The sequence below is a fragment of the Emydura macquarii genome, unplaced genomic scaffold (genome assembly GCF_026122565.2).
Source record: "Emydura macquarii macquarii isolate MOO-44397 ecotype Brisbane River unplaced genomic scaffold, CSIRO-AGI_Emac_v2 contig_267, whole genome shotgun sequence".
NCBI lineage: Eukaryota > Metazoa > Chordata > Testudines > Chelidae > Emydura > Emydura macquarii.
In genome coordinates this window covers 1,067,938-1,082,002 of record NW_027130404.1, presented here as the reverse complement: position 1 = coordinate 1,082,002, position 14,065 = coordinate 1,067,938, and the positions used below count along the sequence as shown (strand labels likewise).

Genomic DNA, 14,065 nt, shown 5'->3' with positions numbered 1-14,065 from the left:
TGTATGGGATGTATGGGATTTCACAGGCTTCCTTATCTGTCTCAAGCTAAATAGAAAGCCTGACTGCTCCAAATGAGGTTAAAAAGAGATTTTTTTAAAGCGCTCAAATGTATATGATGGTTGAGTCCTAACATAATTAGAAAAAAAATCTTTATAAAACTGTTTTTGAATATAAAATAAAGAAACAAATTTCCCTTCTCCCCTGTGATAAATATGAAGGAATTTCCAGGGCATCATCATCACTATTTATTTTATGTGTATTACCACAATGCCTAGGAGCCCTAGTTAGGGACCAGGACCCCATCTCGGTATCTCCTCCTGTAGAAAGAAGAAAAATGTTTTTAAAAAAATTATTTCTCTGTCCTACAGCATATTCAAGATGGCACATGATGCTATCTAATGTGATTGATATATTCACCTAACTCTGTGGGAAAACAGAGGAATACACCTTTGAGATCCTGGGGGTTGAAAAACAATGCTGACAAACGTCACACATTGGAACAGCTTCACCTATTATGTCAATAAATGCCATGTTTCTTTTATCTTAACTGCTTGCACTGGTCCTAGTTAAAAATGGAAATGTTTATAGTGTCTTTAAGTTCATTTCATTTCTCCCTGTCTTCCCACTCCCTATCTGCAGTGTTCATAAGATTGTTGAAAATCTGATTTGTTGATGTTAATAATGTTTGTTTTGATTTGTGGCATCTAGAAAGGCTTATGCCAGTGTTTATACTGTGCACAGCATTCAAACCATATGTTAGAAAAAGAAAACGAGCTGAAAAGCTCAATCAGTAGAAATTTAGAGCCAAATCTAAGGGTTTTTTTTGTTTTGTTCTTTGGTAAATTACTTTTGTATGACTAATAAAGCGCTTCACAGCATAATTATATTTTTAACATGCCACTATTCTTTTGTTTGAAGTGTCTATGAAGTCCATATTGCTGTAATAATGTTTTATTGTTCTGTGTAGCCAGACTATCAGTGGTATGTTCCGGACCAGTTTCCGCCAGATGTGCAGCACAAGTCAAATGGTAAGACAACAGCTGTACAGAACATACTGTGAATTCACTTTTTTTTTAAAGTAAACTTTCATATGTAGATGGTGCATGCTTACTATAAGGCTCTACTTTAAAAGGCTACCATTGATACTCAGGACAGAAGGTGTAGGTTCTAATGGGGTTCCATCTGTGAGATAGGTTTCAACTTCATTGCAATCCTTAAAACATCTCTTTTATAATGTATGTATAAATTCCTCAAATTTAAAGAAAGGATATCCTCGGAGTTGGCCTTTAGAGCTTCTGGTGTCCAAGTCGAGACTAAATAAATATGGTGCTTAACATGGAGTGAAAAATGGAACAGGTGGTAGCAGTAATCCCTGTTAACAAAATGCAACAATTTATTTTCCACTCCATAGAAAAGCTGCAAATTGAAATGCCTCGTCTTGTTGGATTGAGTGACAGAGACATTGTTAACATCAACTGATGCACAAAATCAGGAATCTGGAGGCCTAGAACTGTGCTCTGAATGGTTAAAGATACTAGGTACTAAGGCAGTATCAATTATTAATTATGCTGGGAGACAAATGAACATACAAATTATTAAGAAATAGGTTTGGTATGTAAAATTAGGATCCAGATTTGAAATCATATCAAGTTTGTGGGTGTCTGAATTTTGGTTCTGACCATTATAGAGATCAGGGCCAGGGGAAAAAAGGGGATATTGTTTTGAATTCCGAGTCCCTTTTCCTTCCCTTCCTCTTTGGAAACTCCATCTCCTCCACAAATTGGGGATTTTGGTGTCATCCAGGGTTTTGGGTCTTGCTGTACTCTAATCCCCCTTTCATCTAGATGCCCTCTCAAGTGATTTATGCCATCCTGAGCTGTGAAGTGAAATATATAATACTATGTATTGCATGGTATCTCTATACATATCTTTCTGCAGTGCATATGGCTACTGTGGGTGGTGGTAAGGAGTTACTAATGAGGCCATCCTGCAACATCCAAATGGAAAGCTATATGGCCATCTGTTCTCCAGCAATTACATGTATAAGGAGCTGTGGGAGACACAGTCCATGAAAATAGCACCATCCTTTAAACTTTATGGACTATCCCTTAAAGTATGAGGCAGTCTCTTCCATGGGTCCTGGTGAGGTGGGGTGGAATGGAATGCTTGGCCCAGGAAGATGGAGTTACTTTATGGCTTCTTCCCTTTAAATCCACTGCAATTTACTGAACAAGAAAATGCTGATGTTGTCATACCCATACCCTCCAGGTTGTGAACACAGCAAAGTGGAGGTTGAGAGTAGCTGCAGGTGGAGTTCTATGGTAGTATGTCTCTGTTAAAGGATCTGAGGAATACCCCTCTTCTGCCTACCCATTTTTCCCTTTATGTGCCTTTGAGTTTGCTGCTGACTCCCCGTTATCTAAAATGCTCTTTTAAAGCCAAGCTCCGTGTATGTTCCACCACTGGTGGTGGAGAGGGGCCAAGCCCACCCCCTTCAACAGGAAAGTCAGCTGGAAACTCAGTGAGTTTTCACTCTCCCTCCTTCTTTATCCCCAACTGAAGGAACCCACGCTACATAATTTTGGCAGGTAGTATATAATGAAAACATAACAAATTATGTTGAGTGTAGAAAACACTATAGTGAGCCCATGGGGGTTGTATTTTATGTTTTAACTAGTACAAAATTAGCCATTAATCTTAAGAAAGTCCCAAATTTTGAGTGCACTCATTAAAAACTGATTTTACTTAACATGAGTGACTACAGTTAAAGCTAATTAACATTTTTTAAGTTTTGTCAAGACTTTGAATTTTGAAATTCCAAAAATAAATGGGGGAAAAAACCTAAGGAAACTAGGAACATTCAGACCCCCTGTCTTCTCTCTCTTTGGACCAGCTCTAACTACAGTAATATTTGTACAGTCAGTCAGAGTGTAGTTAGCAGAATTTCAGAAGGATCATTTATTTTAGCTTGAATATGCCCAGTTAGGTAATAAACTGGCTATTAAATGTTAATGATTTTCTCCTAAGTTAGTGCTTAATTATGACACCGTAAAAAAAGCATTAAACAAGACTACAAATCAGTCTATAACATCACAAGGCAGTTTTTTCCCCCATAAAGAATATATCACTGAATTGATGTTATAGGGCCAAATCCTTTTGTCATCCTTACCTAAGCGTCCTTACCATTGTCATTTAGGGGAAGTTTGTTCAAGCTACAACTACAGGATGTGGCCCATAGATTTTAATGTCATGACTTGCACACAAGTAAAATGAATCAGAGAACAAATATTTATTGTAATAATTAGTGCTAAATGTATATTACTATATCTGCACATAATTTGTACCCTACATGTGTTTGTTTGACAAACAACCTAAGGATTTCTGTCATATAGGTTCGTACTCTGTATAAATATGACTATAGGCAGTGTGATATGAAACCAATTATAAGATTCTGATCCAAAAACCACTGATGTAGAGTTGCACAGAGAATGGATTTTTCAGTTCAGTGATGGTTCTGAAAAATCAAAATAAAATAAGTTTCAGGTTGATCCAAAACCAACATTTTTCACAATTTTCAGTAAATGGAAAAGTCAAAATATATTTTGGGTCAACCAAAATGTTCTGTTTAGATTTCAAGCTTTTAAAAAAATTTTTATTTTTGTATTTGTGGGGGTTTTTTTAAAAAAAAATAAATAAAATGGAAGGAAATTTCTAAATGAAAAGTGGTTTTGACTTAAAAAATCAAAACAGTTCGTTTTGAAAACAGAAAACATTGAAATGTTTTTACTCTCTTGGATTTTTTCTTTCCTTAAATCCATCAGTTTGGTGAAAGCAACATGAATTCATTAAATGTTTTGATGTCGTCAAATCTTCATTTTTCACCCCCCCCCCCCCAAAAAAAAAAAAAATGAATCTGAAAATCTTTGCCCAGCTCTGCTCTGAAGTCAATGGGAGTCTTTACATTGACTTCAGTGGACTTTGAACCAGACTCAAAGTGATTACACAAAGTATCCTGTATGCATAGTTTGCGGTAAAGCCAGTGCAATTGCAAAGGCATACGTTACAGAGCTGGGAGTTATAGCCTGTATAGCCACACCTGGGAGTATTGTGCTCAGTTCTGGGCATTGTGTTACTGGAGAAACTGTCATCTAGGGAAAGATTAAAAGAACTAAATATGTATAGCTTGATTAAGCAATTGTGAATGAAGGTATACTTTAGTCTGTGTATCTAACCTAGCCTCTTTTCACATTGCTGCCACTTCCCACCCTGACCCATACAGACTGCTTTGCCAATGGTGCCTCGACACCATGTTTTTCTGCTTCTCATGGACATGTTCTTGGTTTCCTTCACAACACCCCTGTGTGTGGAACCCCTTTTCTGAGCTGGTCTGCAAAGCCATTATACTCTCTTGTTTTAAATACTTCCTTAAATACCAGCTGCTTCTGCAGTCTTCAAAAAACTTCCATTGTCTCCATAGAAAAAAACCCTCTCTATTGCTAAGTAACTACATAAAAGATTATGGTGGTATTCCTGCGCTGCTACTTCTTACTGTCTTGTTATTCCCTCGGTCATGTCATGTCTGAAATTAGGAGCAGGGACCATGGTGAAATCCTAGCTCTACTGAAGTAAATAAGAGCTTTTCCATTCTTCAGTAGGACCAAGACTGCACCTCATCTTATCTGTTAAGAAAGACCTTGCACATTTGGGATGCTATTAAAATAAATAATATATTTAATAGTTGAAGGTAATTAACATTAACGGGGGAGGGCTGAGGGGACTTATTACATGAAGTGTGAAGAGGAATAACTAGAAACAATGTAATGAAATTAGAAAAAGGAAAATCCCACGGAAACCAGAATCATCCCTGAAATATATTAATAACCTGCAGAAATATGGAGCGTCATCTTTTTTCCTTCCCACTCCCACCCTCATTTTCCTGTTTTTTTGTTTTTGTTTTTTTTGGGGGGGGGGTGGTGTTCCTCCCCTCACCTCCATTCCCACACACGTTGACCTTCCTTTTGTGCAGTTGGCAGAGGATCACTTACATATAGAGCTAAGATGCAATGTTTGGGTCCAGATCTGAACTTTCCTCAGGACTGTGGTGGTGTGGATCCAGGGTTTTGATCTGACCCCATTTCTAATTTTAATGGCAATGAATACCTTCCTCAGAGCAAAGGATGGGTGGGTGGAACAGTGAAAAGAAAAGAGGGGAAAAAGAAATAGGAAAACAAGGAGTTAGAGAGAAAAAATTCTCCTAGCCATTTTTCCTTAAAAAAGCACTCTCTTCAAAACCAGAATAAAACAAACAAGAGTAATGTTCAAGACAAACAATTTTCACATCTTTGTTGAACTACAATTACAATTCAGGTTTATAAACAAAAAACAACATGAAAGGCAGTGGCACTTAAAAACCACAGCAGCCCCAATGTCAATTTATTTCAAATTTCTGCAGAGATTACAGCAGTGAAATATGGCTTTATGGCAGGAGATTTACAAGCAGACAGAGCTTTGATTATTAAACCTCACTTATCATTAACCTCCTGTTATTTAATCAGGGTTATATTCCCCTACTGTTTCACATAACAGAGTGTTTCAGATAAGTGAGGTTTGGCTATACGGTAAAGTGCCAGTTGCTCCTTAATGCTACTGCACTCTATTGAAATAGTTGGTCTTGGATAAGCTGTCTGTCGGTCTGTATGCTCTGCAGTCCTTAAGTGCTTAAGGACTGCACTACATAAAGCTTAGCCCTGCTGAGCCAGGTGACCTGGAGGAAGCTAGTTGGCTGGCTGTATTTGCCTTAGCCCTTACGTGCTTAAGAGCTTCAATGCATGAAGCTGTCTTGTTGAACCAGATGTCCCCGAGTAGCCCAAGGCTGGATGCCCTTGACTGGGGAGGGCTGTTGTTGGCCTTAGAAATCTGAACTCAATTGGGAGAACATGAATGCAGATTTTGAAGTCTGCAGCAGCAACATACTTGATTATCTCCACCCCCAAGTTATCCAAAGTCTCCTGAAAATTTGATCTGGACTAGTGTGTTGCAGATTCCCAAAACAATGAAAGTGGGTTTAAGGTGTATTTATGTGTAACATTGTATAGTCAGGCTTTTTTTTGTTTGTTTGTTTAATCTTCTTCAGTCTACTTGATACCGAACATTCAAGTTACTTTGTAAAATCGTGTCTGCAGCTTTAGGGACTTAAACTTATATATTAACAAAGAGTCACTCACCCAGAAATTGTCTTAAAAGGCCCCAGAGGTTAGAAAAATGTATACTCCAAAAAAAGCGTAGGAGCTAGGAGACAGCTTTAGGAGGCTGCTTTAGCTGCAGGCTATGGAAATAATTTAACCACTTCAAGCCTAATTTAAAAAATGTACAATAAATGTTTTTCTCCTTTTATGGTGTGTTTAATGGCTGCATATACCAAGCCCTTGTACATTTGCAGGATATCATTTCTTAAAGGCACCCCTATTGTTGCTAGTGGTCTGGTAAGAAACACCAGGCTGTACCCCACGGTAAAGCCATGAGGCCATGCATGTGCCCTTGGGGAGGAAACATGCCGTATGTTCACAGGAACCTAAATGATTAACCTCCAACTCTGTTCCTTCTACCTCATGTTGCTCTCTCATAAAGAGAGAGAGAGCATGGAGTCCACCTCCAGGGTTCTTACGAATGGGATCCAAATTGAATCCAGGACTATTAAAAGAGCTAGTTGCAAGTGGAAAGGTGTGGGCTGCACTCATGTTTATTGGGTCTAAGACAATAAGATTTTCTTCCCATTCATATCCATAAAGGTGCACGTGGTACCTTTTTAATACCCCATAGTGGAGCTCATTTAGACTGACAGCATAAATAAACGTGGGGGGTTTCAGAGCACAGCTCTTCCTCTTTTGTGTGCTGTGCCTGCAGAGACAAGCCTTTAGCAGCCTATGCCCAGAAAGTGGGCAATAAGAGATCAGGCTGCCATTTATTAAGAGCATGTGATCCAAAAGCCTATCTCCAGAGCAGAGTAAGAAAAGCAGGGTAACTACCGGAAAGTGGAAAGTATGGGTACCTGGGGTATGGGTAGGAAGAGCTGGCATGCTCTGCAACTTTCCCTCTCCTGTAGGCCTGTGCATCTTTCTCCTGTTTAAATGTAGATGCCACAGATGGGGAAAAGCTGGAGGAGAAACAAATTTGTTGGTTGAAAAAGAGAGAAGGACAACATATAAAGGTGGATGAGAGGAAAGATTTGGGTCCAGGGAAAGATGATGTGCAGTGAGGGGAGGTGGAAGGGGGCAGAAACAACACACAATACTGCAAGTATAGCAATGTCTTGACTCTAATGGAGCTGTATCTACTTACACCAAGGCTGAACCTTACCCCTCCTCTTTTCCTTTGTGCATGGATTTGTGCTAGATCTGTGTTAGGTCTGAGGCTTTCCTCATTTTCTTGCTGTCTAGCCTTGCTCAAATGTTCCCTTGTGGGGGCGCCGGTTCCTAACCTTATCACTCAGTGTACTTGGAATTTGTTCTCATTTTCTTTAGGAGCAGAGGATAAAGAATTCCAGCAAGTGCACTTAATGTCCGTTTATTTAGCAGGTGGCACAGGTTTCCTTCCTTATCTAACTGTGCACAATTGAAAAGATGGTTGAAAAAAAATTGGTTTTGGGGACTTTCCCTGAACCCTCTTTTATAAAGATTTCTCTGGAAAAGAGATGTATTGCTCAGAGCTCACACATGGCAAAAGTCCTTTTTCATGCCCTTGCTGCTGGCATGTGCTGTCTGTTTTGCTTCTAAGATGTATCTTGTTTCTTTTGGTTTTGGCAGAAATAACTATTGGTCCCCGAGTTCATGTATTCAAGAACCACACTTATCCCTTCAAAACCCCTAATCTCTATACTGGAGCTCTTAGTCCTAATGTTTATATATTTTAATTTTGGGTCAAATCATGCCTGGCCTAGTGCACACGGAGAGGGTAAAACAAGTCCTTCTTCATCTAGCTCACTATTCAGGGGATAGTACTAATTTAGTTGCAAGACCTAGCAAGAATGGAAGTGGTCAGCTAGTGGTGCTAAGCAGGCCTAGATGGGGTAAGCAGAGCTCAACCTGTGGAACTCTAGGTATACCATTCACAAATGTAGCAGGACATCTGAACATCTCTAGAGGCATGATGTGTCCATGTACCCCTAATGTACTGCCACCTCTCATTCTCAGGAACCAATTTTTCCTTTAAACATATATGCTCTTCTGCTAATAATATTATAATTAAAGCTGGTGGGAGAATGCATTGTTTTCTGCTGAAAATTACAACTTTTCAGAGAAAAAAATGAAAATCTAAAAACACATTTTTGGTTTTCCAATGAAAAGTCAACACTTTCCATGGAAAGTGCTGAAAACACAATTTTTCCTCAAACAGTTTCGATGGAAAATTATTGACCAGCCCAAAGTGCATGTACACACAGATGCGCACATACATGCTCACCCACACTGTTGAAACTGCACAAGTATTTCAAAGTTGGTCTTTATAAAGCTTGACATTTTTCCAGCAAACCAGGACATATTTATCAGCTGGTCTTCCCATGGGAAACTAAGAATTTGACAATTTACCCCATGTTTAGCTCTTTCAAACATTTTTAGGAATTCTGCTCAAATAATGCTATCTCCCACTATAATCAAAGCATAAAAACACTCAAGATGGCCTAAAATTTCTGGTTTTTGAAACATCAGAATTTTTCATTTTATAATTTTGCTTTTAAAATCCACCTACTACTTACGATCACAGATGATTCCATGTTGTTTCAGCAGAATACCAGTTGAAGATGACCACTGAGAAAGTACAATACAAAATGTAAACAGAAGTATGGCTTTATACTTTAACAGCCCCACCTCCACAACAGGATGTTCCATATTCACCCATTTCCTGCTTTTGCTGTCAGTAAATGGACAAGGTCATTTTAAATAGCTTCAGATGCATTTTGATAAGCTAATGTTACATTAGATTGAAGACAGTGGGAAGATATAAAGGCATTGTATAGTAACTTGGTTTTCTCTGGTTTACATTGTGAGTTCATATGGCAGTGGTAATACTGGTATTTCAGCAATCTACTGTAAATACACAGATGTTAATGAGCTAAATTCTTTCCTGTTGGCTTCATAAAGCATTCATTTGCCATGTGGAATTTCCTTTTCTTTCCCATCCATTATCTAAAGGAGATGCAAAATTAATTCCATGCTATTTATTCACTAATGTAGATGCCACAACCTTGAAAGTACTGTGTTTATTACTTCAGTCTATCACAAATATACTATTCCGGCTTAAGCAAGGCCCCAGTTCCCTTTGTCTGTTTTCACTGAAGTACATTTTTAAACGTAAAATACCATGCACCAGATTCAGAGTCCAATGCCAATTGCTTTGCACTGTTGCAAAGCTGCCAGAAAGCCAAATTAACCGGTTAACTGGGGGATTCTTCTTGTGTGAAGGGATTTCTTAAATTGTAGCAGCTGAGCATCACCCCATCCCTGACCTTCTGTGGAGGGAACATATCTGGAATGCCCTTGCACTGATCTGATTCCAAACTGCTGGACTGGCTGTTTTCAGATATGGGAAACAGGGCATAAATTAGAAAGCTGTATGCTGTTCTAACTTATGCCAGGAAATGAAGTGGTCCCAAGCAGTCCTCAGGATCTGGGGAGATCAAAGGTAGGTTGAGGCCATCACCAACTCAGTTCTGCACCAAGCACTGAGAATCTAACCCTCTCAGTATAATTTTTTCAATCACTTTTTAAAAAGCTACAGATACTGACACTTGACAGGCAACTTTGAAACATGTTTTTAGAAGTAATTCGGCTTGTGATATTTTCTTGGTTTTTCACCCTGTCCTCTTTTATTACTGAAGATATTAACATGAAAACAGTGGACTTTCTTGTACCTTGTATAGTTATTTACACCTGTGCAAAATAGGTATAAAATGCTACCATTCTGATTTGGTAGGGTTTTCCATTCACTTGAATAGGTGTCAATGACTACAATGCACAGGGCCATGGACAATTAGTCTTGCTGCTTGCTTCTTACCTGAAATCATCATTCCTACTTGTGACAAATTCATGTCTGTAACAGTCAGTGCTGATGCTACAGTGTTATGACCTGTGATTCAGTCTATATACAAATGCAAATTTAGAGTCACTCTGATTTTTACGTCAATATAACTGATATCAAAATCCAGCCATAGGGTCCTATGTTTAGGTTAATGTCCGCAGTAAGAAAAAATAGGGGAATAAAATCTTGGAATATATAAATATCTCTATGGCCCTGATCTTGCATTGTCTAGTGTGCAGGTGTGAAGGGGCTCCAGGCAAGCAGCGCAGTCTGCCTGCCTTTTAGCCAATGTAGAATTAGGCCTAAACACACTTCTCTCAAAGTTTTGCCACGAGTCACTGATTGTTTTGTAAACTTCTTTTTCTCATGTTGTGCGTATGCCAATGTAATAGTACCATGATCCAAGGTGAGGTAATCCTTCTAGGTGTGAGGATATGTAATCCACGTGGCATGTCAGCTGAACAGAAACTCTACATATATACTTTCACAAATGGAGAAATGTTCATCACCTAATTGTCATTCATTCAATACTCCCCACTTAATTTATTACAGAGACATAAAGTGGGTTCTAGCTGTAGATGTTACAGACAAAGGAAGAGTTTCTATTATGAAAACCTGGAATTCCCACAGTGTTATCTCTTCACCTCCTGCCACAAATATGGACCTTGGGATTTAATTTTCTTTTTTCAGCACGTTCATAGTCAGAACTTGGAATACTCTTGGGGATATTTCCTATTGTTTTAATGTTTTGCTTGTAAGTGATGTACATGGTCTTCCTAGCAATATGTTACAACATTTCAGGAACTTCTGCTGAAACTTCTTCAGAAAGGATATATGTGTTATATTGGCAATCATGTATTTTCCTGTCTGTGGTGACATTTTGTTCTCTCTCACTTGAGTTACTATCATAGACATATGCCTGAACCACAGATAGGCTAAGAGTTAATACTATTAGATACCCTGGGCCTGATTTGTCACTACCTTGCACCTTGAGTAGTCTCTTACACTTCTGCAAAGTGGACATAAACCTCTGCCAAATGAAAGTAACACATTTTGTTCCTACTTTGTAGGGTGTAAGAGACTACCCAATCTGCAAGGCTGTAGCATATAGGTCCTACCCTATATTTCATATAAGGTATCAAAAATAGGTCACAATTGACTATGGTAACTATTGGCCACTGTTTAAAGTAATGGCATTCCTACCCCATCTTGTTTCTCTTTTGGTTTACTGTACACTTGTGGGGACTGTAAGCTTTTCATTATATGGAACTTAAATTCTTCAAGGAAAAAATCAAATAAGAAAAGAAAGGGAAATTAATCACAAATGGGTTAATATTTTTAATTTCAAAACATTTGTATTCATTTACTTGCAGATACTTCCTCAGAGAAAGAAGTCCATCACTGAAAGCATATGAACTAGAGAAGTGCCGATGAATTTCACATGCTCACACTGTGAAAGACTGTGTGAGCTAGCCTGATGTTTCCTTGTCACTTTATTATTCATTGTTTTTTGCCTATAGCTCCTTATCTCCGGTGCATGTTATTTGTGCCTGGTGAAATCCCTGTGGTGGTGATGGAGAAGCAGATCCTTCACAGATGCGATCCTCAAGAACTGGTTAAATTATCTGGGGAAACACCATTCCCCTCCCTCCCTTCCTTTCATGGAAGATGCTGCCCATTCTGGCTACAGGAATCTATAGAAACTTCTAAAGATACAATATTTAACTACTGCTGGGGATTAAGAGGATGTTGCATCTGATTTGAATACAAAATGTTTAAGCACATTAATGTTCTGATCTTGTGTAAGAATCACAATCCATTTTATTTAATTTCTGAAAATTATTTGTTGTGCCATTTTGAATTCTGCACTCATTTTTCTGCATATACAGTATATATTTATTGGAATGAGAGTAGCTCTTCAGAGTAGTGGCTGTCTACTACTCTGTGTTTGTACAGTGCCTAGGATGAAGGGGGCCACATTCTTAGTTGGCCCTTGGGAGCTATATGATTCATAATAATAATAGGTTGACTGATAAAAATGGCACTCCTACTTTTTTAATAACATTTGCATAATAAATGTAATTAATTCTGTGGCAAGTTCTTTAATTTTCCATTATAGACATTGAACCTGTTCCCATTTAAGTCATGGTTAATTCTTCCATTGATTTCTATAGCAGCAAGCTTGGGCCTAAAGTATGTGAAGGATACGATCACAATTCTGTGTTTGATGTGTACCTATTTGTGTAAATGGATTATTAATGGAATTATTCCATTGACTTATATGCATGCATCTGACGAGGTAGGTTGCAGCCCATGAAAGCTTATGCCTGCAGAAATTTGTTTGTCTTTAAGGTGCTACAGGACTCTCGTTGTTTTTGCTGCATACAGACTAACACAGCTACCTCTCTGGAACTTGATTTATATTGACAGTGAAAACAAGTTTGTACTTCCAGAGGATTTCCATCATTAATAATGCTAAACATAATTGTCCAACCTTTTAATTTGAGAACACAATTACATTTTAGAGAGAATTGTTTTATTTAAACCATGATACTTTATAGGAAATCTGCATTGACAGATGTTTGACAAATACTGCTCACAAAAATACTACTGAGTAATCTGCTCACAATATTATTACGCTTTCCCTTCATATATTAAATAGGACAATTCTTGTAGCTATTCTGCCAGAGCCAGTTGGGGCTCTGCTTTACAGAGGGGAAAGTCTTGTGCCTTAAGCAGCAAGTCACATCAAACTTCTAATGGATGTTCTTGGTAAATCAGTAGAAATTTCTAAATGTGAATCTAATTTCACACCATATCTTCCTAAATGGTACCAAGGCAGACTCTTCAAGTGGTCCTATCAGTCCTGACGGCCATATGCAGGGTAATTCCCACATTAATAACTATCCATTTTAATTTCCATTAATGTACAAAGATCTTTGCATTAAAATAATAACATTAAAGGATTAAATGTTTTCCTCATTTGAATTCAGACCCAATGGAAAACAATCCCTGGGAAAGGATTTCTTTGCAATTAAATTAATTCCCCCAACCGCTTTGTTTTTTGCCTTCACTTTTCAAGGAGACAAATTCCACCCTATTTGGTCATGCAGACCAAGAGGAACATGACCAAAATCCTAAATTAACCATTCTCTGGAGAATGACTATTTTTTGTCATGATTTTTTAGAAATCAAAGTTGCACTGCAACTTTGTCTGTGGCATAAAAGCCCAAGTGTCCATTGAAGCTAGAGATAAGAGTTCTATCTCTGCATGGGTATGAAGCTGGCTTACAGACACTGTAGCAGCAGATAATTTAACTAGCAAACAATATAACCACACTACTGATGATTAATGATTTGGCTAATAAGGGTGAGATCATGGAAAATGCTATGCAATGCCTTAGGAAAATCCAATTATAATGTAACCTAATTCAATTCAGACTCTCAGCAGGTGACCAATGTTGTGGGAAGAATACCCCACACTCTGCTGTAGTGAATGTTCAAAACAGACAAGCTTCTGTATATTTGGTGTTACAGCCAACAAACCCCTATTTCATTCACGTCAGATCTTCTGCTCAACTAACTCTGAAGGTTGTGCCTTCTATTTGTGAAGCTTAACTCATTATATAGTTTGAGGAACCATTATCTGGCCTAAGCAGAGATGACTCCACATGAGTCATTCACACTAAGAAAACAGAGTTTGCAGTGCTTTTTTTCTTGGTGTAGACACAGGGTTTTTGATGCTTGATTGACATTTACTTGCACAAATCCCAGTGAAGCTAATAGTAAAGCTTTGCTTCTAAAATGGTTCAATTGGGAGGAAGAGGTCTGTGTACCTTTTGTGTGATGCTACACATTCCCCAAATCCAGGCACTGGCTTTTTTCTGAATTAGTGTTGTCACATTAGAACAGCACAACACCAAAGACCTGGTTTTTCTCTTTGACAGACAACTGTGGTAGGGGGGGATTAATTAGGTTAAACTTACTGTGATT

The 14,065-nt window shown here is 38.2% G+C and overlaps 1 protein-coding gene across 1 annotated transcript in view; it reads left to right on the top strand.

The window, feature by feature from the left end:
- TNIP3 (TNFAIP3 interacting protein 3) overlaps window positions 1-12,159 on the top strand; it is a 63,620-nt gene extending 51,461 nt beyond the window's left edge. Inside the window, exons 12-13 of the mRNA XM_067549294.1 lie at window positions 969-1,029; window positions 11,446-12,159. Of these exons, the coding sequence (XP_067405395.1) occupies window positions 969-1,029; window positions 11,446-11,477 (93 nt within the window). The 3' untranslated portion in view covers window positions 11,478-12,159. The remainder of the gene's footprint in view (window positions 1-968; window positions 1,030-11,445) is intronic.
- Window positions 12,160-14,065: the final 1,906 nt, after the last annotated feature.